This window comes from Primulina huaijiensis, chromosome 11 (assembly GCF_012295235.1).
Source record: "Primulina huaijiensis isolate GDHJ02 chromosome 11, ASM1229523v2, whole genome shotgun sequence".
In the NCBI taxonomy this organism is placed as follows: Eukaryota; Viridiplantae; Streptophyta; class Magnoliopsida; order Lamiales; family Gesneriaceae; genus Primulina; species Primulina huaijiensis.
In genome coordinates, this window is record NC_133316.1 from 1,736,363 (window position 1) to 1,757,727 (window position 21,365).

General features: G+C 33.0%; 2 protein-coding genes across 3 annotated transcripts; one reads left to right on the forward strand and one right to left on the reverse strand.

Moving 5' to 3' along the window:
• The first annotated feature begins 3,182 nt into the window (after window positions 1-3,182).
• LOC140987866 (pre-mRNA-processing protein 40A-like) lies at window positions 3,183-13,773 on the forward strand. 2 transcript variants are annotated; one of them, XM_073456581.1, is made up of 29 exons: window positions 3,183-3,419; window positions 4,739-4,791; window positions 5,499-5,570; window positions 5,669-5,995; window positions 6,083-6,424; window positions 6,552-6,628; window positions 6,869-6,938; window positions 7,204-7,256; window positions 7,370-7,427; window positions 7,531-7,883; window positions 7,965-8,040; window positions 8,157-8,255; window positions 8,421-8,489; window positions 8,563-8,640; window positions 8,766-8,852; window positions 8,989-9,023; window positions 9,164-9,269; window positions 9,501-9,581; window positions 9,665-9,757; window positions 9,845-9,898; window positions 10,003-10,119; window positions 10,199-10,297; window positions 11,133-11,180; window positions 11,260-11,352; window positions 12,102-12,209; window positions 12,304-12,356; window positions 12,623-12,725; window positions 12,977-13,249; window positions 13,360-13,773. In XM_073456581.1, the coding sequence occupies exons 2-29, from the start codon at window positions 4,759-4,761 to the stop codon at window positions 13,501-13,503; spliced, it is 3,201 nt and encodes a 1,066-aa protein (XP_073312682.1). In that variant the 5' UTR covers window positions 3,183-3,419; window positions 4,739-4,758; the 3' UTR covers window positions 13,504-13,773. The 2 variants fall into 2 exon arrangements, with proteins under 2 accessions (XP_073312682.1, XP_073312681.1); XM_073456580.1 differs by having other exon boundaries at window positions 3,183-3,403.
• Window positions 13,774-16,910: 3,137 nt separating this feature from the next.
• On the reverse strand, window positions 16,911-18,296 carry LOC140987098 (protein SOB FIVE-LIKE 5-like). Its single transcript, XM_073455491.1, has 4 exons — window positions 17,655-18,296; window positions 17,481-17,567; window positions 17,286-17,362; window positions 16,911-17,136 (listed from the first exon to the last, which is right to left on the reverse strand). Exons 1-4 carry the CDS (start codon window positions 18,093-18,095, stop codon window positions 17,112-17,114), a joined length of 630 nt encoding a protein of 209 aa, XP_073311592.1. The 5' UTR covers window positions 18,096-18,296; the 3' UTR covers window positions 16,911-17,111.
• Between the last annotated feature and the right edge of the window lie 3,069 nt (window positions 18,297-21,365).

Here is a 21,365-nt window from a genome sequence, read left to right on the forward strand (position 1 = left end):
TGATAAGATCTTTTTCTCCTCTTCTTGGATTATTCTTCATGACCGATTCCACGAGCTCTTGATCTGGTCCGATAGGATTTTTTTATTGTGATTACTGGACCGGTTTCAGTAGTTTCTATATTGTGTCTCTTGATCTCAGTCTCACTGTCACTTTCATAGACGAGATTCGTGTTCTCCAATGTTTAACTTAACTCATTAACATTTACTTGCTCTTGAAGTGCACATACAGTAGATTCATCAAAGATAACATGAACGATTTCTTCAACGGTCAGAGCCTTATTGTTCAATACTCTGTAAGCTTTGCTGAACGATGAAAACCCAATAAATAATCCTTCATTAGCTTTATCATCGAAGGTAGATAAATGACTTTTTCCATTATTGTAAATGAAATACTTGCAGCCAAAGATTTTGAAATAGGATATAGCTGGTCTCATGTCATTCCATATTTCATAAAGAGTTTTGTTGTGCTTTTTTTTGTTACTTATAGATCTGTTTTCAGTGTAACATGTTGTATTGACTGCTTCTGACTAAAGTCTTTGAGAAATATTTGAATCATCAATCATTGTTCTAGCAGCTTTTTTTAAAGTCTGGTTCTTTCTCTCAGCAACACCATTTTGTTGGGGAGACCGGACAACTAAGAACTTATGTTTGATTCCCTGATCATCTAGAAAGCATCCAAGGGTTTTGTTCATAAACTCAGTACTCGTGTCACTCTTTATCCTATCTATCATAATATTTTCTTTAGTTTGCAATCATTTTAAAACATTGATCAAATTTAAGGTTGTTTGATCTTTGGACAATAAGAAGATTACCCAAGTGTATCGGGAGTAATCATCCAGTATAACTAGAGTATGCTTTATTCCCCCTACTCTCTTTATTGGTATAGGGACAAATAGGTCCATATGCTATTACTTTTCATGCATCTTACTTAACGAAACTGGGGATTGGTTACAAGTGTTGATTACCTTTAGTAACTTTTGATTTTCATTTAAAGTGGCTTGGAACAGTCTCTACATTTTATCATTTCCAGTGGCTAACAGACTTAGTTTCACCTACAGATCATCGAGATCTTTTTGTTGAGAACAATTATATTCACTTGACTTATCTTTCAGAATCCCTTAATGATCTTTGAAAGATCCGATGAATGTTCTTGATTCGAGGGCTATTGAGAAGTGAATCTTATATGAAGATTAAGAGTTCTTAGAAATATTCTTAGAGCATGCAAGCTTGAATATGTGTTCTCGTGAATTTTTCATGTCTTCAAATCTTCTTGACATACTCTATTTATGTACCTTTTGAAATTTCTCGTTCAACGATAACTTGTACTATTTCCCAAACAATATGCACATGTCACTATCAGTTACTGCAACTATCATTTAATGCTCATTAATATCCTTTCTGTTTTGCGATTTTAAGTCCATACTTTATCAAAAAGCTGTAATTCTGCAGATTTTCTGTAATTCGAGAGTAGGTAGGATCTTTTAGCTATCTTAATTTCTATTGTAAGCTTTTTTTTTGTATTGTTGACTTTGCAATATCCTTATGGAAAACTTAAAATCCGACTGTTCGTAGTGCTGTTGGGAATCAAAAGTTTGAACTTTACACACTGATTTGAATGCTTTAGACCGGTCAATTGGAGTAATCAATAAATCTAACGGTTGGATGGCTCTGTATTATGAGACCGGTTGAAAGAATATCTTCTGAATCTTAATAGAGACGCGGTCGGGTACCTGCAATACACTAAAAAAGACATCTTGTACTAATACAATGAATTATTGTTTGTTATCATCAAAACGAAATGCCCTAACAATTGTTATTAATAATAATTTTTCTCAATTTAATTAAGATTGTAAAAAAATAATTAAAATATACAGATTAAATTATAACCACTTTGTGTGTGCAAAAATCTAAATATTTGTAAGAGATATGTAAGTCAATGATATTAAAAATACATATTTTATTCTTGTATAGTTTTTTTTCATCTCGTATAAAAAATAAACACTTTTATATAATAAATGCAATATGGTAATTATTTAAATTTTCAAATGAGGTATACCCCTCAACATTCAATATGGTAATACTTTTTTATGATGTTCACCAACTATGTCAACATCTACGTCCAATGAAGTGGTCATGGACGAATTTATTGAAGAGCTATACTGCGCTGTACTTCAACCCATTACACATAGCCTCTTCGTAATATGACGACGGTAATCTATATTGATATATATTCTACACCTAATATGGAAAAAAAAAATAAGAATCTCATTCCAAATTCCATAGCCATATTTTTCTTGCGTTGTATAAGAAAGCAATTATTTGTATTCAAATGTTATTTTATAATACCCAATATTCACCAAAATAAATTATTAATCTTTTTATTAGCGTGAAAGTATTTTGGGAATATATTAATTTGTATGAATTTTATAAATGTAATTGTAAAATTAACTTCTGACAAATCAATAGAAGAACGATAAAATTACTATTAATTTATCGTATCAATTCTTTTATTTAATAAAACTAAATTTTGAAAGTGCAATTAAAATATATTAAAAAATAGTTTCGAAAATGAAAATTTTGAATCTAAATGAAGATTGCAAGGGCTACTTATTAATTTAATGTCTATTAATAAAATAAATTGGAATTTTAATATGATGCTAAAAATTGAATAATTGACTAAACTTGAAGTCTTGTAGGAGAGTAAACAAGAAAAGAATAGCCGTAAATTAAACTAACCAAAAGATACTGTAAAAAAAATAATGTGATTGAGACAATCTCACATATCAATTTTATGAGACGAATCTTTGATACGACTCAACTTATAAAAAAATATTAATTTTTATGTTAAAAATATTATTTTTCAATACAAACTCAAAGCAGAACATATCATTATTATTAGGCAAAAACTTATGTGAGACGGTCTCACGAGTCATATAAAAACATATTATTTTTTATACTAAGAGTATTACTTTTTTTTGTGAATATCGATAGAGTTGATCCGTCTCACAATAAAGATTATTGAGATAGTACATAATATTATTATTATTATTATTATTATTATTATTGTACGAAAAGAAAATAAAAAAGTATTTTTTTTGAATCATGGAAGAAAAGGAGAAGATAACCCGCAAAAGCGAACACCCAAAACCGCGAGGAGGGTCGTATATAAATAAGAAATCGTTCAGTTTCATACCACCGAAGCTACTGCCCCGTGTTGTTTTTTTTGATTCAAAATTTTCCGCAAAACAACTCAGAAATTATTCAGGGTCACCCTTTTGCTTTTGTTTTATCCCAATCCTACTCACCTTTCCATTAATTAGTCATTCTGCCCCTGCCGTTATATATTTGACGCTGGGTGACCTGGTGCATTCACAAAACGGAGTCTCTTCTCTTCAATTCCAATGTAATTTCATCGCCTAGTAAGCCCACCCATGATTTGTCCTTGCAATGGGTTCTTGGTTTTGTAGTTGGGTTATGGGGCTTTTGCATTGTTGATTGATTTTTGGTACCTTTTTCCGCAGAGGATTTCTTGAGCTTCTTCTTTGCAAAAAAGAAAAAAAAAAGATCTTTTTTTATTGGGCTAGAAACTACTTGAAAAGCAACCTTTTTCTGGTAGTTTATATTGTGTATTGGTTGTTTCTTTAGGGTTTACCTTAAAAAAGAGGTGTGTTTGTGTATGTTTTTTAGAATTCAGTTCTCCTGTGACTGCTGAGTGATGAACTCAGAGTCAGTCATGATTAACTTGATTGAATTCTTGTTTTACGAAGCCAAATTCTTGACTTCTTTAGGTACTTATGGTTAAAAGCGTGTGGTTTTTTGTGAAAATGAAGATTTTTTGAATTTAAAAAAATGACAAAAAGAAGAGGTGAAATGAAGAAGAAAAAAAGGAGGAGAATTTCAAGAAGATCTTGTTTCCATTATGAGATGTATGTTTCTTGTATGTTAAAGATAACCTTTTTTTTTAGTTTGATCCTCTGATCTGTAGGGTGGATCTGAATTCTGTACTTTATGTTAGATCAATTTGCACATCTGTAAAATAAAATCCTTATTGTATATCTCAGTCATTGATTTTCCATTTACAAATTATGAAAATATAAAGTTTTAGATGAAAATAATCTCCCCTTGCTGATGATACCTGATGATATTAGTAGAGGAATTGAGAAAATGCTATTGTTCTGAAATCTTTTATTATCTCTTGGTTGATCAATCACAAGATTGAGAATCTTTTTGTTGTCGGTCTGAATCATGTGTGGAGTGGACATGATAATCTATTTATATGTTTTTCGGTGTTGGCCACGAGGAAAATTAGCAATGATTGTTCTCGCAAGTGAGAAAATGCTATTGTTCTGAAATCGTTTATTATCTCTTGGTTGATCAATCACGAGATTGAGAAGCTTTTTGTTGTCGGTCTGAATCATGTGTGGAGTGGACATGATTTTCTATTTATATGTTTTTCGGTGTTGGCCACGAGGAAAATTAGCAATGATTGTTATCGCAACTAAATTAACGGTTATGTCCAGAATTAGTTACTATTAATTTTTTTAAGCGTGGTCCACTAACTGTGTCAGTGTATGGATCATCTTCATTATATTCTTCCTCCTTTCGCATTTTATTCTGTGATACTAGGTTTTTATGGTCGTTATCCATTTTATTTATCAATAAAATTTTATTTTCATATGGCTGTTAGCTTGTTCAAATATATAAACTGACATTTGGTGCGTTTGCATTATTGTTTCAGAAATTGGCCATTATCTTAAAATGGCCAACAATCCTCAGTTCACTGGCATGCAGGTATGGATTTTAGATGGTCTCATAAACATTTCAATTTGAGATTTTTTTAAAAATTATCGAAGAAATTTGAATATTCTGTTTGTGGCTTTGTGCATGTAGGCCCTTGTGCTTTTGTATTATTTTCTATGTAGTATGTTATTCTTATGTTGGCTATTTAGCTTACGGCATTAAACAACTCATAATACTAAAGTGGAAAGGAATCTTCAGGCAAGTAACTCAAACAACTAAAAGAGAAACATATATCGTATCCTACTAATTAAAATTTATTGAGAAGCCTTCCGTATCCTAGTAATTATAATTTCTTGAGAAGCTTCTACACTTTTAGTCTGTCACATTATTATGCGCCGAAAATTATAAAGTTCAAAGTTATTTTAAAAGATAACAAGTTTCAAATTTTTAGCAATATGAATGACGGTTAACTAAATTTCGGGGATGGACATTTGTAGCCTTGCAATGTGTTCTAGTCAGATACACGTCAAAAACCGTAACTGCCTTATTATTTTGGAACCATTCATGGCATCTCTGAATGCACACTTGGATTTGCTTCTATAACTTTGATGATGTGTCACCACTCATGCATTGTTTTCAGTTTCTAATGATAAATATCTTTTAGCACTATTATTTTCCAGATTTTTTTATTTATGAATAATTATACACGCAATGAGCCTTATTCCTTTTTTTTATTAACATGTTATTGTGGGAAATAGCCTCTCCGGCCTCGCATAGTTGGTGGTCACGTGGGTCCTCCTCCTAGCCCTCTTCCTCCCATGTCGATGCAAGTAAGGTTTTCTTGGATCTTATTTCAAATGAGGTATTTGTAAAGGTTTTCCTTGTAATTTTTGCCCTAGAAGAACTATTACTTATTACTTCATTTCAGTTTCGATCAGCAGTTCCACCCCCGCCGCCGCCACAGCCACCTCAACCATACATTCCTGTGACTCCTCAGCAATTTCAGCCTGTTGGACATTCAAACATGGGGATGCCTCCTCATCCCATGCCAATTCAGTATCCTCAAGGAGCGCCACTGCCTCCCCCACTGCCCCCGGCTCAAAGAACTGGTCTTGTTTTGCCGCAAGGACCACCTCTGCCTCTGACTGATTTCCAGCCTAATAGACCTGTGATGCCTGCTCCTGTTCAGCCTCCGATCTCGAATAATTTCATGCCTAGTTTTGCTGGTCCTGTTATTTCTCCAGCGGCATACACTGTAAATATCCTCAGAAGTCCTCCATAGTTTTGAAGTTGTGTCTTTCAAGGTTATTATATATTAACATTTATGGCCATGCTTTTTTAGGTATCCTCGTCATCTAGTGGGCTACAGCAAATGAATGTAGGCTCAATATCTCAGAATCAGTCGATGCCCCAGACTAATGTTCCCAATTTTTCTATCAGTGGACACCCATGGTATCCTATGGGGAATCAGAACTTGCAATCGACCATCCAACCACAGCAAGAGGTGGAACTAAGTGCTGGAGGACAACCATGGTTTGCAACTGGGAACCAGAATTTAAAACCTCTTACCCCTTTTCAGCAGACCGGGGAGCAAAATACTGGTGCACAACAATTGTTTCCAAGTACAAATCAGAATGTACAATCAGGAATACCTTCTCGGCAGACTGAGGAACTCTCTGACACGGTCAGTCCAGTGACAATTTTATGAAGTAGTTGTGATATTCCTTTTCTGCAGTGTGTAAAAAATAGTTGGCCGGCCATGCCACTTTCTTTTTGCTAGGACTATGATTCTTGATGTTTTTCGGTTTCAGGAGAAACTTACCAACCCTGCCGTCATTGAAAAGGCTTTATCAGAATGGAAAGAATACACCTCTCGTGATGGAAAAAAGTATTTTATTTATTAAGCAACTTATATCATGCTATTCATATTGATTGAAATGCTTTCTCTGTTTTATGGTATTTGAGCTTGTGAACATCTATGCTATATGTATTTGATGATTAATACATTAACTTTTGATACATTCTAACAATTGATATAGTTACATCTGCAAGAGTGACTTGAAAGTTTATTCCGTTCGAGCTATGCTTTTATTTTCAGTTGTCAAATCATGATGTATCTCAACTGCAGATATTATTATAACAAACGGACAGGGATATCTCTGTGGGAGAAGCCTTTAGAATTGATGACCCTCACTGAGGTGAGACATACTTCAACCTCTGCTTTAGATTCGATTTATTTCTTATAATTTTCCATTTTGTGTGAGATCATGAGTTGTCCCTGACTAAATTTTCGTAAATGTCTTGCCCTTGTGTCATTTTCCCAAGTATTTTCGATTGAGTCTTTTGGTGCATCATTGGAATCTGATTCCTCGAAATGAAAAATTCCTTATTCACGGACTTCCATATACTCCAGTTCTTTTCCCATGCACGACCGATTCATTTCGTATCATTGTAATATTACAGAGGGCAGATGCATCAACTGACTGGAGAGAGTTCACTACTCCCGAAGGAAGAAAGTATGTGACTTGATAGTTTTATGGTGTTTGCTTCTATTGCGGTAGAAGTAAAAGAAAATCACTCATCCATTTTGTCTTCAACCCAAATATGTTTATTCTATATTTTTTAACAGGTATTACTTCAATAAAGTTACCAAACAGTCGAAATGGGCCATTCCAGATGAAGTCAAGGTATTCTTATCCGGTTCGCCAAATATTGAACTTGGTAAAGTAGTAAAATAACTATGCTACTTATTAATGGTGTTTTTTATCTGATGTCTACATGACTGTATAGTTGGCTCGTGAAAGGGTGACAATGATTTCATGTGAAGGAACACCATTAATGAAACATGTTACTTCCCTTGCCTCAGCTGGTGTTCATACTTCTGAGATCCCGGCTTATTTTCCCAATGCAAATAATTCATATTCTCAAGGTGGTAAAACAATTGTGTCAAGCCCAGTTTCAGTGGAACCAGCTGTTAATCCAGAACCTGCAGCCACTTCTGGATTATCAGGCAAACTAGAGGAGGCTGCTTATACACAACTAGATGTAACAGGGTCACATGATCCTGTAGAAACTGCTTCTTCAATTGTTGCGGCAGATACATCAGTCTCCATTGAGCTTGACAGCTCTATAACTACACCAATGTATTCCATGTTTTCTTTAGTTATCCATCGAATATTCTCTTGATTCCTCAACATCTAAGATTAAATGCAATGCTGTTGCAGAAGAACTGCTAATAGCATATCACCTCGGGAAGCTGCACCACCATCTGTTGATGAAACCTCAAATGGAGGTGTGGAGGTATTACTTCTTTACTCATTCAATTAGTTTTTATTAATTTTTTTTGGTACATAAAAGATGCATTTTGTTTTCCCATTTTTCTTAAAACATGACGTTGCTTCTTTATATTTCTGCAGGAAACCAATGAAATATTTATGATTTCTGGAAGCGGGAGCATCATTGCACCTGAAGAGAAAAAAGTAGAGCATGGACCTGTAGTCTATGAGAGTAAAGAGGTATTGTGAATTGGTTATGTTCCTGTTCTATAGCTATTTCACTTTTGCTTGAGGTATTAGCTGTATGAGGGAAAGATCATTTAGAAATTTACTCGTTAATCATTCATTTAGCTTAATGACATCATTCTCTCCCTCTTTGTGTCTCTTTTGCTGTTCTGGCTTTAGGAGGCGAAGAATGCTTTCAAAGTTCTCTTGGAAACAGCAAATGTTGGCTCTGATTGGAATTGGGACCAGGTCGGTTGCTTTTTTTAACACTTTTTGAAGATTTTGTGAGAAAATATTTGACAAGGATACTGTATCTAAGCAGGCCATGAGAGTGATAATAAATGACCGGAGATATGGTGCACTAAGAACTCTCGGTGAAAGAAAGCAAGCTTTTAACGAGGTGATTTTGCGTTCACTATAATGATTTTGTTTTGATGGTTATAACCTCAGTTTAATTACCTCTAGCTGTTGTTTTCCATTTTCTGCCAATGACTTTTTTGAGCATGTTTGTTATATGTGGTTCAGTTTGTGGGACAAAAGAAAAAACAGGAAGTTGAAGAGAGGCGTGCCAGACAGAAGAAAGCGCGGGAAGATTTCAAGAAAATGTTAGATGTAAGTAGATTGTTCTGACTTTAGTAAAGATTGCCATTAATTATTATTTTTTTTTTGAAATAACTATTTTTTTTTATCATCAGTGAATGTTATGAATCCCTAATCAAGTCACTCACCCCAGTCATATTTTATGCAGGAATCTGAAGATCTGACTTCATCAACAAGATGGGGGTTTGTATTTGTTTTTCGGTTTCGGTGTTAAGAATCTTAAGATATTATTAATTCTGTTCGAACATGTTGAAGTTTGGTCTAGCCTACTTTTCTTACGTTGCTGATTGATGTTTCGTAGTAACATTGGACTGATGTTGCAGCAAAGCAGTATCTATGCTTGAACATGATGTACGTTTTCAAGCTGTTGAACGAGCTAAAGATCGTGAGGACCTCTTTGAAGACCATTTAGAGGATCTCAAGAAAAAGGTATGGTCGATAGTTTGCTATTAGCATGTAAGAAAAATGAGGTGGTCGCGAATAGTGTAAACAAGCTTTTAAAGGAGGTTTTGGAAGTGGGGGGTGATCCTGTCCATCATTGGCAATTGAATAACTTGATGAGGAATTTACATGTGTACACAAGGATTTACATATCAATTGGACCGAGCATTTTAGAAACACCTGTAACTTTTTTCTTGCATATCTCTTTTTCTCGGTTAGGAACGAGCAAAGGCTTTGGAGGAGCGCAAACGTCATAAGACAGAGTATTTGGAGTTTCTAAAATCTTGTGATTTTATCAAGGTATTTTTCTCTCTACATTCATTGTATTAGTCCTTAAATCTGTGCAGCTGGCTAACATGTTACTTCTTTGTTTTATTGAAAAGGCGAGTAGCCAATGGCGGAAAATTCAACACCGTTTGGAAACTGATCAGAGATGCTCACGCTTAGAAAAAATTGAGCGCTTGGAAATCTTCCAAGTAAATATTAGTTCCTATATTCCTGTGAAATTGCCATTTAATCATTTTGTGCATGATTTGTAGTCATTATTGTCGGGATGTGTTTAGGAATACATACGAGATCTAGAGTTGGTGGAAGAGGAACAAAGAAAATTGAGAATGGTAATATGACCAGATTTTTCTGGTATTTATTTGCACCTACTTCTCTCCCTTCCCACCTTCCCTCCCTTCTCTCATGTATAAACCATTTGTAATTGCTGAAATAGGAGGACATGAGGAAAGCAGAACGTAAAAACCGTGATGAATTTCGAAAGCTGATGGAGGAACATGTTGTTAATGGCATACTTACTGCCAATGCTCATTGGCGTGACTATTGTACGAAGGTTGGTTCTATTATACATATAGGCAGGATTTGACCAATAACATCTCGATTATTATGCTTTAACTTCAACTTTGTTTTAGGTTAAAGACATGCCCGCGTATCTTGCAGTATCTTCAAACACCTCAGGGTCTAAAGCAAAAGATCTGTTTGAGGATCTCATAGACGACCTTGAAAAACAGGTGGTCTGTCTTTTCTTTTCTGAAAAATGTTATGAATCGAAAAAGTTATTTTCTGCCAACACTCAGTCTTATGTATGACTAATATCTGGTTTTGATCATTGGTGACTTGAAACTTAATCTGTATCTTTGACACCATTACATATGTCTTTGTGCTCCTGGATGTGTTTTTCAAAATGGGAATTGAGATCCTGATGTGATAAAACTGCCGAAAAATATTCTACCTCCATTTGTTTGGTTGTAAAAGAAGTTTCCATACTTTGCTTAAAAATGATTCAAGTAACGGGAATGATGGCCGAGGGTGTTGTATTTTTACTCAACATCTCACTGATCTTACATATTTCATTGCTTTTAATACTTTCTAAAACTTTGAAGCACTATGTTCCAATATGTGAGGTAAAACTTTGTAGATTATGGAATTTGAGAATCATTGCATTCCTATATGCCTTTCAAAATACGAGGATTTTTACTACCTATGCACTTGACGATCTCTCATGTATAATGTATATTATTTCTTCATGTTGGAAATAAAGAAAGACAGGGAAAAAAGATTGTGAACTTGAATTGTTGATGACGTGTAAGATTCCCGGAGAATGTGGTAGAGCATTGTTAAATCTTGACTTGCTATAATCCACTTGTATCAGTAAACAATCATATTGTGGTTTTTACTCCTATTATTTCTGATTCATCGTTAGAGTTGTCATGGATCAATTTACAAGTTGTAGGAGGCAATAAAAGACACTGTAAATCAGTAGTTAATATATCTGTCGCTTACTTTCCTCCTTTCATTTGCCATGGTGATTATATATTATGTGTTTGTTTGATAACTCAATTGCAGTATTTGGAGGACAAGGAGAAAATTGAAGGTGCGATAAAGAATGAAAAGGTATTGTATTGGCGGTCCCTTTTAGCATTTTTTTGGGATTCTTAATTTATCAATCTACCAACTTAGGTTGTGGTTGCAGATATCCTTGTCTACATCTTGTACTCTTGAAGACTTCAAGGCTGCACTTCAGAAAGCAGTTACATCAGCAAAAATATCTGATATCAATTTAAAGGTATGCTGGCAAATTATGATTCCATACTAATACACTGTCAGAAGATTCAGTTAAATGTTATTGCGAACCTTTTTTCTCGTAATAGACCTTTTAGGTAGTTTTTTTATTGTTGGCATCCTGGGGTACTATTATGAAGATGGCACCAATTAAATGTCTATTTCCCTATCTTTGCTTCTAAAATCACGTATTCATGTCATTGTACCTGAATATATATTTATAATTAAAAATGGCAGCAGAAATTCTTGTGTCACTCACTAAATTTGCATGGAGTTATTTACCTACACGTTTTAGGTCATTTCACCTTCTAGATGGTAGCATGGAAGTTGTCTATACTTTTACTACTGGGCATCTCTGAATGACAGTTTTCAATAAATCTTGATTGACAAGATTTAATCAAACAAATTGAAAATTCTTCTTCATTGCTAAACCAAAGCCAAAAGAGAATTTTGAAATCTGATGTCTGGAGCGACCAAATTACAATCTCTCCACACCAAACTTTTTTATGCGAGCTGTAATTTCTATCACAGACTGTTTCTGCTCTTTTCATTACTTCTCATCTGGTAATCTGGCTCACTGTTGCTGAATTTTTTCTTTCCACGTATGATATATCTGTTGGTCAGCATATTTTATCTATTAAATATAAGTACTTGAACCTGGTTGCTAGTTCTGTTTTCTTTTCTATTCTGTCATTGCTTGTATAGTGTCTAAGTTTGCAAATATATGTACTAAATAATTTCCAAATATTGCAGCTTGTATATAATGAGTTGTTGGAAATAACTAAAGAGAAAGAAGAAAAAGAAGCTAAGAAGCGTAAACGTCTAGCTGAAGATTTCTATGACTTCCTATTCACTTTAAAGGTACACTAACCTTTGTCGAATTAGCAATGCAAGTTCATTAAGTTCCAGATTTACTTTATAGTTGTCCTATAACACTGTTTGATGTATTAAACAGGAAATAACAGCATCCTCGAAGTGGGAGGATTGCAAACCACTTGTTGGAGATCGGTACACCTCTAATTTACTAAATTATTATAACTTCTGTTGTATTCAATAGAGAAAATTAGCCTGTTGTAGCTTTTGAAGATTTAGCTTCAAACAATTTTTCTTTTCCTGCTCAAATCTTGTAAAACATGAATAACTTTGGTGGCGCAAATTTTTTTCAGCTATGTAAATGTAGATTTAATGTTTATGCTTTCTACTTTATCTTCTGATGCTTCCCCTTTATACCCAACCTTCCGTCAACCAGTTTGTATGATTATGCCCTTGGACAGGTTTCTTGGAGATGAAAGCTTTTTCCAGGAAATCTTTGACAACTTCATTATTGAACTCAAAGAAAAGGCAAAAGAGAAGGAGCGAAGGAGAAGAGAAGAAAAGGTATTAAAAGTTCTCATCACTTGTGTTTTGTTACATAATTTGTGGGATTTGTATATTTCAGTGAAGAATTGTGCTATAGTTTCCGAGAATAAGACGATCTTTATTTTCTTTTTTATATGCAATCCCACACTATTTTCAACCTTTTATGAATGGGTTGAGCCAGTCTTGATGATTTACTTAATTATTGCTTCTTCGTCTTTCCTTGGGCTGATCAATTTAGCAATATGTGGACTGAACTATGTTCTTCACAGGCAAAGAAGGAAAAAAGGAGAGAGGATAAGGAAAGAAGGAATAAAGATCGGAGAGTCGAAAGCAAAAAGGGTAGAGAGAGACGTAAGAAAGGTGAAACCGACAGTGATGACTCTAATTCTCACAGTTTTGAAGAGAATAGAAGGTCAAGAGACAGGAGCAAGAAACATCGGAAGCGGCGCATGGACTATTTTGATGATACCAATTTTGATGGTGACGATAAAGATAAGTCTAGGTCTCATAGACACATCACCGATTCCAAAAAGTCGAAACAGGTATCTCTCGTTGCTATTCATTAAATATTACGAGACAACTGAGAATTATTTTGCTTTTCTGCGAATCATAAGCTTGAACAACTAGTAGTGATAATCATGTAAATCGATAGGTCGAGAAGCAATCTTGGTCTGCAGATGTAGATACTGAAAACGAGAGTAAGAAACGCAAAAGGGATAATCGGGATGGCAGAAACGAGGACGTTGATGTCGAGGAGCATAATGAAGAGCCGTGCGAGGATGGAGAGGTTCGATAGCATCCAATCCATGCATATCTTCACCCTCTTACTAGCATCTTGTGTGTAATATACGTCTGCTAGGGATCTCTGTTTTGTTTAGAACTACAAAAATTTTGCGTATCACCTATATTGGTCCTTTAGACTAATAGTAACTTAATCTCATCCAACTTCTTTTATAATATGCTGTTGTTCAAAGCTTGACATAGTTAGTAATTTGGAACTTGAGTCATTTCCAAACTTGGATATATGTCGATTTTTTTAAAGGAGGATATATGTCGATTTCATGCATATTTGCTGTCTGCGTAGATTTTACTGTCATTTCGGTGTCTATAGTTTCAGGTAATATTTTCTGCCTGGTTAGCCCCCTTTTTCGAGTTTGTATTGGTTCTTTCTTGTGAAGCTGTGTTCTTGTGTTGTGTTATGGTCTTACATGAAGCATTAAATAATGAAGTTTCCTCCAACATTAAATGCACAGTATCAAAAGCTATACAAGGATTGAGATGTCTAAATTGTTGGGTACGTAGATAGTGAAGTTGGGTCCCCTGCACGAGTGGATGCATGCATGGACGATGGGATGATTGATTGACCACATTCATTGAACCCCAACTTGCATGATTCAATCCCCCTCCCTCTTGCATGTACTTTGTAGTACAGTCGTCATCGTATTGATTTGTGGTCCTCTGCACTCATGTTACATACCCAGTAATCTACTCCTATCCTCAATCCACTCTCGCATATATACATCTCTATACCGCTGTTAAAATTTCGATCTTAGTTCTCGATATATCCTGAATTCGATCTAGTTCTTGCTATATCCTGAAGGTAATCCTAAGACACGGGTTCAATAATGTATTCTAATCTTGAAATGATATATTCCCTATATTCAGAACCGTATGTAATCCACGTTACATCAGTAAATACCTTAACTTTCAAGAAACGGGGAATTAGACCAATTCTGCACTGTCACTGATCCACAGCACATGCCCCCCTGGAGGCCTGCAAACAAAATGCTTTCAAGTAATCATGATAACATTTACAATGTACATACATATACATACATACATATATATATACACAGAGGGTGGTCTGAAAAGTGATTAAAAAAACAGAGAGAGATGCAGAGATGAGGAGTAAAATGCCATGAAAGTATGCAGTGGGTGTAATGTAGGATTGTCAAGTGGATTGGGAACAGTCGTAGGTGAAAAATTAATTTGGGCACATACCAAAATTGGCCTAATGTTTGAATCATCTCTTACAAACTGTGACAGAGGATTGGGGAGTTTGTCTTGGTTGCGACAAAAATGTTGTCCTCCATACTCAGCTTCGATCCTCAACCCAACATTATCAATTATTAATTTATTGCAGAGAATGAATTGTCCAATCATCCTTTCCTTTCCCTTTTTTTGGTTCGGGTACAACGCAAGGGACATTTGTAAGATATTTTGTTTCTTGCTTTTTATATTATAAAATAAAATAGTTTTTTTTTGTTATAATTTTCTTTTGATTGGGTTTGCAGTGCACACACACACACACTAATTCATCTTTAATTCTTTTTTTTTCTTTTCTTGTCGCATAATGTATGCATATATGTATGTATGTTTCACTATCAATGCATGAGGAGAGTTATTTAAATGCTTAATCATTGGAAAATGATGATATATATAATGAAAAACTCCCTTTTTCGGAAAAATAATTATCATTAAACATCGGAGATGTATCAGATAAAAAAAATTCAGGGTCAAATAATTGTCGTTTTACCAAAAACTATGACATGTGACAACAATATAACTTAAATATTTTAAATCATACAACAACTCAAACGCTATGTTACGATACCAAAAAAAATCAAATTCTGTCATCGAGATTCATTGTCTATTTATTTGTTTTTCCTTTCCGGATGACATTGAGTGCTTGCTTATCTTTGTTGCATTCAGCATATTTTTGCAACACATTCGAACCCACAAAAGGGCCATGAAATGAAATATTTTAATTTTAATTTAAATTTATTTGGTTAACACCATGCTACTTCCACTTGCAAAATTAAATGAGGAAAAATAATTGACAATATAAAAATTGGGGCATGTTGCATTAGGTCAGGAAGATATGAGGCAGGATCTCTGCACTTTAAAAAGATGAATTATGAAATATTCCAACATATTATTTTGTCATATTTCCCCTCTTCTCTGACTGCCCATAACCTAGGATTAATTGCTCAATCATCCTCAAAAATATATGCAGCTAGCGTAAAAAGTCCACTCCTTTTTTATCTCAAAAGAGATGCAAGTTTTGTCTAGAATATTAGGAAGTAGTCATCCTTTCTTGCTCGGACTGAACCACTTTTATTAAAAAAAAAATTGAATTTTCATCGTGAAAAATATTCATAGAGTATGATACCATGTCATTAGCTCATGTCATATTCCTATAATTTAGAGAAACATTCTTTTCATTGTAAAATTACACCTTATTAATTAGTATGGAAAATTTACAATTTTTGTCCTAGTTTTTTGCGATTTTGATCATTTATTATATCAATTTCATTCTTAGTCTTGTTTGAATCTTTTGAATTTTGACGATTTAATTTTATTCATTTTTTATTGAGAGTATTGATGTAATACTACACATATGAGCTCCATATCAACGTCGCAGTATCGATGCACATCAAAGACATGTCAATAAAAAAATAACATAATAAAACTGAAATTTGACAAGATAAAAGACGAAAGTCGCAATAAAACAAACATATAAGATAACAAAAAATACAATTTTCTGTCTCCGAGTGCTTGACATCTAATATGGAGAATGTGAAAGTATTTACAATTATAGAGTTACACGAACAATGGACAGAGGAAGCATGTTATTTTTTTTATTTTATTTTAATTGCATGTGATAATTTTGATTTATAGGAATGTGTATTGGCTGTCACATGTGATTATAACAATACTATTGAAGGTTAAAGTTGTCTCCCTTTGAAAATTGTTGTAATTAGTTACGAATTTATTATTATTATTATTATTATTATTATTATTATTATTATTATTATTATTATTATTNAAATCAACACAATTCATGCATGCATCTTCACAATTACAAGAGATAAATATATATTCAATTCCTCACAAATGGAATTCTAATTCAAAAGTATATTTTATTTTGTATATCTAAATATTGATTATAAAATTATTTTAAAATTTTCTTTAAAATATGCATATATATTTTTATAGCATCAATTAATTATAATGGACAAGAAGAACTTTATTTTTCTCTCTTTTTTATGGACAAGACGATCTTTCCCTTGTTAAAAATGTATAGGGAACATGGGGGCTCCTTAAAAAAGACAAAAAAAAAAAATCAAGAAAGATTGATATAAATTGCTCAAATATCTCCATTATTAATTTGTAGACAAGAAATAATGGTAAATCTTTAAACAAAATGAAATTCAACTGCCACGACTTTTTCTTTCATCTCTTTTACATTTTTTCCTCTTTTCCAAGCTTCAATCCCACTAAAATATTCAATTAAATGAAGAGAAAAAGAAAATAAGAAAGGGAAACATCTCTTCATGAATTCTCTTTAATTTGACTTAGGATCGGACAACCAAAAGTGCAGATATTCAGTGTTCTTTGGAATCACCATCGTCTCCCTTCAAACCACCTGCAAGAATTTGAGTCCAAAACGTAAATAAATACAAGATAAGACAAGATTGTAAGACACTTATATATTTTAACATCCAATTAATTATAATAAATTTAAGGTTAGGTTAAAATATATATTTGAAGAATCTTATATGAAACAAACGTAACTGGTCTTGGTAAAGCTGATTTCCAGAAACTGGAGACTGGAAAAAATCAAAAGTCTCGTGGTAATTAGGAGCTCTCCCCTGAAAAATAGTGAATGGTAAATCACTGATTAGCAACAGTAAAAACCCAGAAAATAAAATAAATTTATTTTTTGAAAATAAAAATAAAATTAATGTATAAGAATAATATATATCATACTTCAAAATGAGTCGTGGAGTATCCTTGTGAATATTCCAACTCATTCTCCATGGAAGCCTGCCTCGATCTTGTGTGAGTGAATCTTTCCTGTAAATTCACATTTATGTCAATAAACGATTGACTACAAAGAATTAACGACATAAAGGAGAACAAGAATCAAGAAAACAAACTTACGTTGGAGAAGCCAAAGAAAGGAGAACTAGCAGTGTCATCAAGCAAATTAGAAGAAGATTGATCTTTATTAATATCCTTGATTCGACGTCGATTTTCTTCTACTTTCTGTCTCTTGAGATTCTTTCCAGACAATGCAGATTCATTAATATTCTCGTAAGGATAAAAGCATCCTCCATTGTTGTCTTTTCCAGTTGAACCATAGCTATCTTCTTCATTCAAGTGTGGAGGTCCGGACGAAGCGTCGGAGACCATGGATAAATCTTCATCTTCTTCTACCTCATGGTAAACACGATTTCTTCCTGCTCCGAAGAAATCGTGTTCTTGGTTGCTGACAGCCTGTGGATAGGCTGACGAGTGCCCGAGGTAAAGAGTCCAGCCTGACTCACACCCACTACTGCTGCTGAATTCTTGATTATCTTCCAACGGGCAAATGTAATCCATTCTTGCGAGTTTGATTCTTGAATTTGCTTGCCTTTGAGTCGATTTTTTGTGGGTTTTTCTTGTATTATATATATATATGTAGCATACGCGCGTGTGGGGATGGGGTAGGGTGAGGGGCAAAAGACGAAAGAGAATGAGGATGAAATCTTACAAGGGTTTTGTCTCCAAGTTAGACTATTGAGGGTCTCACGAATGCCAGTTGGATTTGTAATTTGTAGCGTGTAATATGGATGGTGGATGTGCTATATTTATATATGAAAATTTTGAGGGTTTTATTTTATTTTAATATATATTATTAGCATGTAGGGTGTGTGTCTATTAAAGTATAAAAGATAGAAGATTTATGTATAAGATTTCGTGTCGTTTATTTGTTCCTTATAGAAATAAGAGTATACCGAGGGGAATTTGTGAAAAAATGGATGAATATAACGTTGGATCGATTTTATTTATATGAGCTTATATGTGAGTAATTATATGTTGTGAGTTGTCAAGTTAAGCTCAAAATAAGGTGATCGGTTAAAATTTTGGTTATTAGACTTTAATGTATCTAATAGGTTGTGAGACTTTAATGTGTAGAGATATAAGTGTAATTTCTGTTTTTATGATGTGTTATATATAACAGAAATATCAGAAGATAATGATAGACATTACCTATATATAGACCATTGTCCCTAGATCGTGTGGCATCACATTCCATATTCTCTTCTTCATTCAGAAAATAGTTCAGAAGAGAAAATAAAAGGATTCTCTCAAGGAAAAAAGCGCATAGATCTGGAAGATTAAGACACTTGATAAAGAATTCTGGATTATGACTTTATGTATGCTTCAGCTGAAGTTTTCGGTCAAATTTTTAATAATTTAGCAAGATAGATTCTACGGTTTATTGATTTTCCCCAACATTTAAGATACCAAAGTTAGTTACCACTTACTAGTATTGGAATAGCGATAACAATATGCATAATTATAAATGAATATACGACTTATAGCTTCTTCTAATATGTTTAATTATGCTTGTATATATAGGTAGATATTTAAATAAGGAGGCGATCGACGAGACTTGATCACTCGATCGACATCCGACGGTCGTAAAAAAATCCATATTGCATGCATGTGTATTTTGTTTTTGTTTTATTTATTTTTTTTTAAAATATCACTTCATAATGTTCACCTTGGTCTCTCAATTATATGTATGAGAAAAATGGGTGGGATACGCGTGCCTTGAATTATTAGATATTACAATGAAATTCACTTACAAATTATTGGTTAAAATAAAATTGTTGATTTCGTGCCTTTTCGATAAAATTGATTGTAGAAAAAGGGGATGTATCTTGTTTANAAACTCATACTAACATAAATTCATATATTATTTTCGTTTTACACTATATTCACTGTTCGTTATAAGTTGGAGGTTGCAGAAGATAAAAATGACGTCATTACTAGAATTTTATGTTATTTTAGAACACTCACATTTACTTTCTGTTTACACCAAAAACAAATTATTGATCAAGAAACGAGTGAATGAAATTCCAACAAGTTTGAAAATATTGGAAAATTGTGGGAAATAAGTGTAGGGAGTTGGAAACCGTGGACTGAACAAAAATAAAGGATCGTCAGAAGGTGACAGGAAGAAGAGATCTCTCGCACAAATTCTATTCTAGCAAACTCTTTGCGGAATTTTCATAGTCTTAGTCGAGCGTTTTCATTCCAGATTTCAATGGTTCAAGTCATTTTTCTTTCAGATTTCAGCACCGTTCTTTTGATTATATGTTAATGTTTTGTAAATTCCTATATTTTATTGAAAATATAAACATGTTAGGAGTTTATCTCTCAATTTCTAATAATTTTTATTTAGTTTTGTTCGTTTATTGTATTATATTTGCTTAGGAGATTATAACAAACGATTAAGTTAAGAATTCATTCTCGTTTGAATTTTAGAAGTTGGATATTTTATCATTTTCACACAAATTGTCGTACTACTGCATCTGACATGCCCAAATCAACACAAATATTGTGCAAACACTTTCAAATTTTTCAAGGAAAAATAATATTTTGTCTTGTAACTTGCATATTTGTCATTATTGACCCTATTATATGTCAATTCATGAGTTTACCAATCTTTTTTTTCAATTTTAGTAATTTATCATCTGATTGTTGATATGTCATCCGGTATTAAAATTATGAATTGATAACAACACGACCAAAAATAGAAAATGCGTAACGTGCCGGACAACTCGAGATTTTAAATGAAAACTAAAAACTGAAACTATAATGGTTCATCACACATTTATTTATTTTATTATTATTATACTCTGAAATGTGGGAGAGAGATGTGATTCTTATCCATTAAAAAATAAATCTCAAAGCACACAAACAAAACCTAAAATATAGTATTAATTAATCCAACTATATACTGTTCTATACTTTAACAAATATATATATTCTTACAAGTGTGAGTTCCAAAAATAGATCAATATTTAATGTAATATTAAATTAAATTAATGCTGTATTATATTGAACATTGATCGTACGTAAGAAGAAAATTTAAAAAATTAAGGATAAAAAACACAGTATAAAGTATAAAATATGTAACCAGTTAAGAACTAAATCAGTTTGACTGTGAAATATGTTGAAAAATATATTTATTTTATTTTATCCACAAAAGGAAACAACAATGTACTTGATAGAAGTGCAAGTGTACTCAAGAATACGACAATAATTGATTATATATGTAAATACAAAACTCGACTACATTCACAATAATATTACAAGCAAAAACTTATGTGAGAGGTCTAACGGGTCGTATTTTGTGAGACATATCTCTTATTTTGATCATCCATAAAAAAATATTACTTTTTATGCTAAGAGTATTACTTTTTATTGTGAATATCGGTAATGTTGATTCTCTTCACAGATAAAGATTCGTTAGACCGTCTCACAAGAGACCTACTCAATAATAAATTAATTTTTTAAAAACCCATAAAGTAATAATTTAAAAATTACTCCAACTAGTATTGGAACATCTGATTTTTATTTTTTAATTATAATTTGGATTATATAATTAGGACAACATCTAAATTCTTACTGTCTCTTTGTTGTTTTTATATAAACACTCATGGTTGAATGTTGCCAATACTCGCCATTGCGGTTTTTTGCTATCTATCAGAAGAGTTTTATGTCTAAGTGAGTCGATATTTCGGACGATTATTTTAAACTAACAAAATTTGAAATTTTTATATATGTTTTTTTATATACATATAATAACAAGTAGTA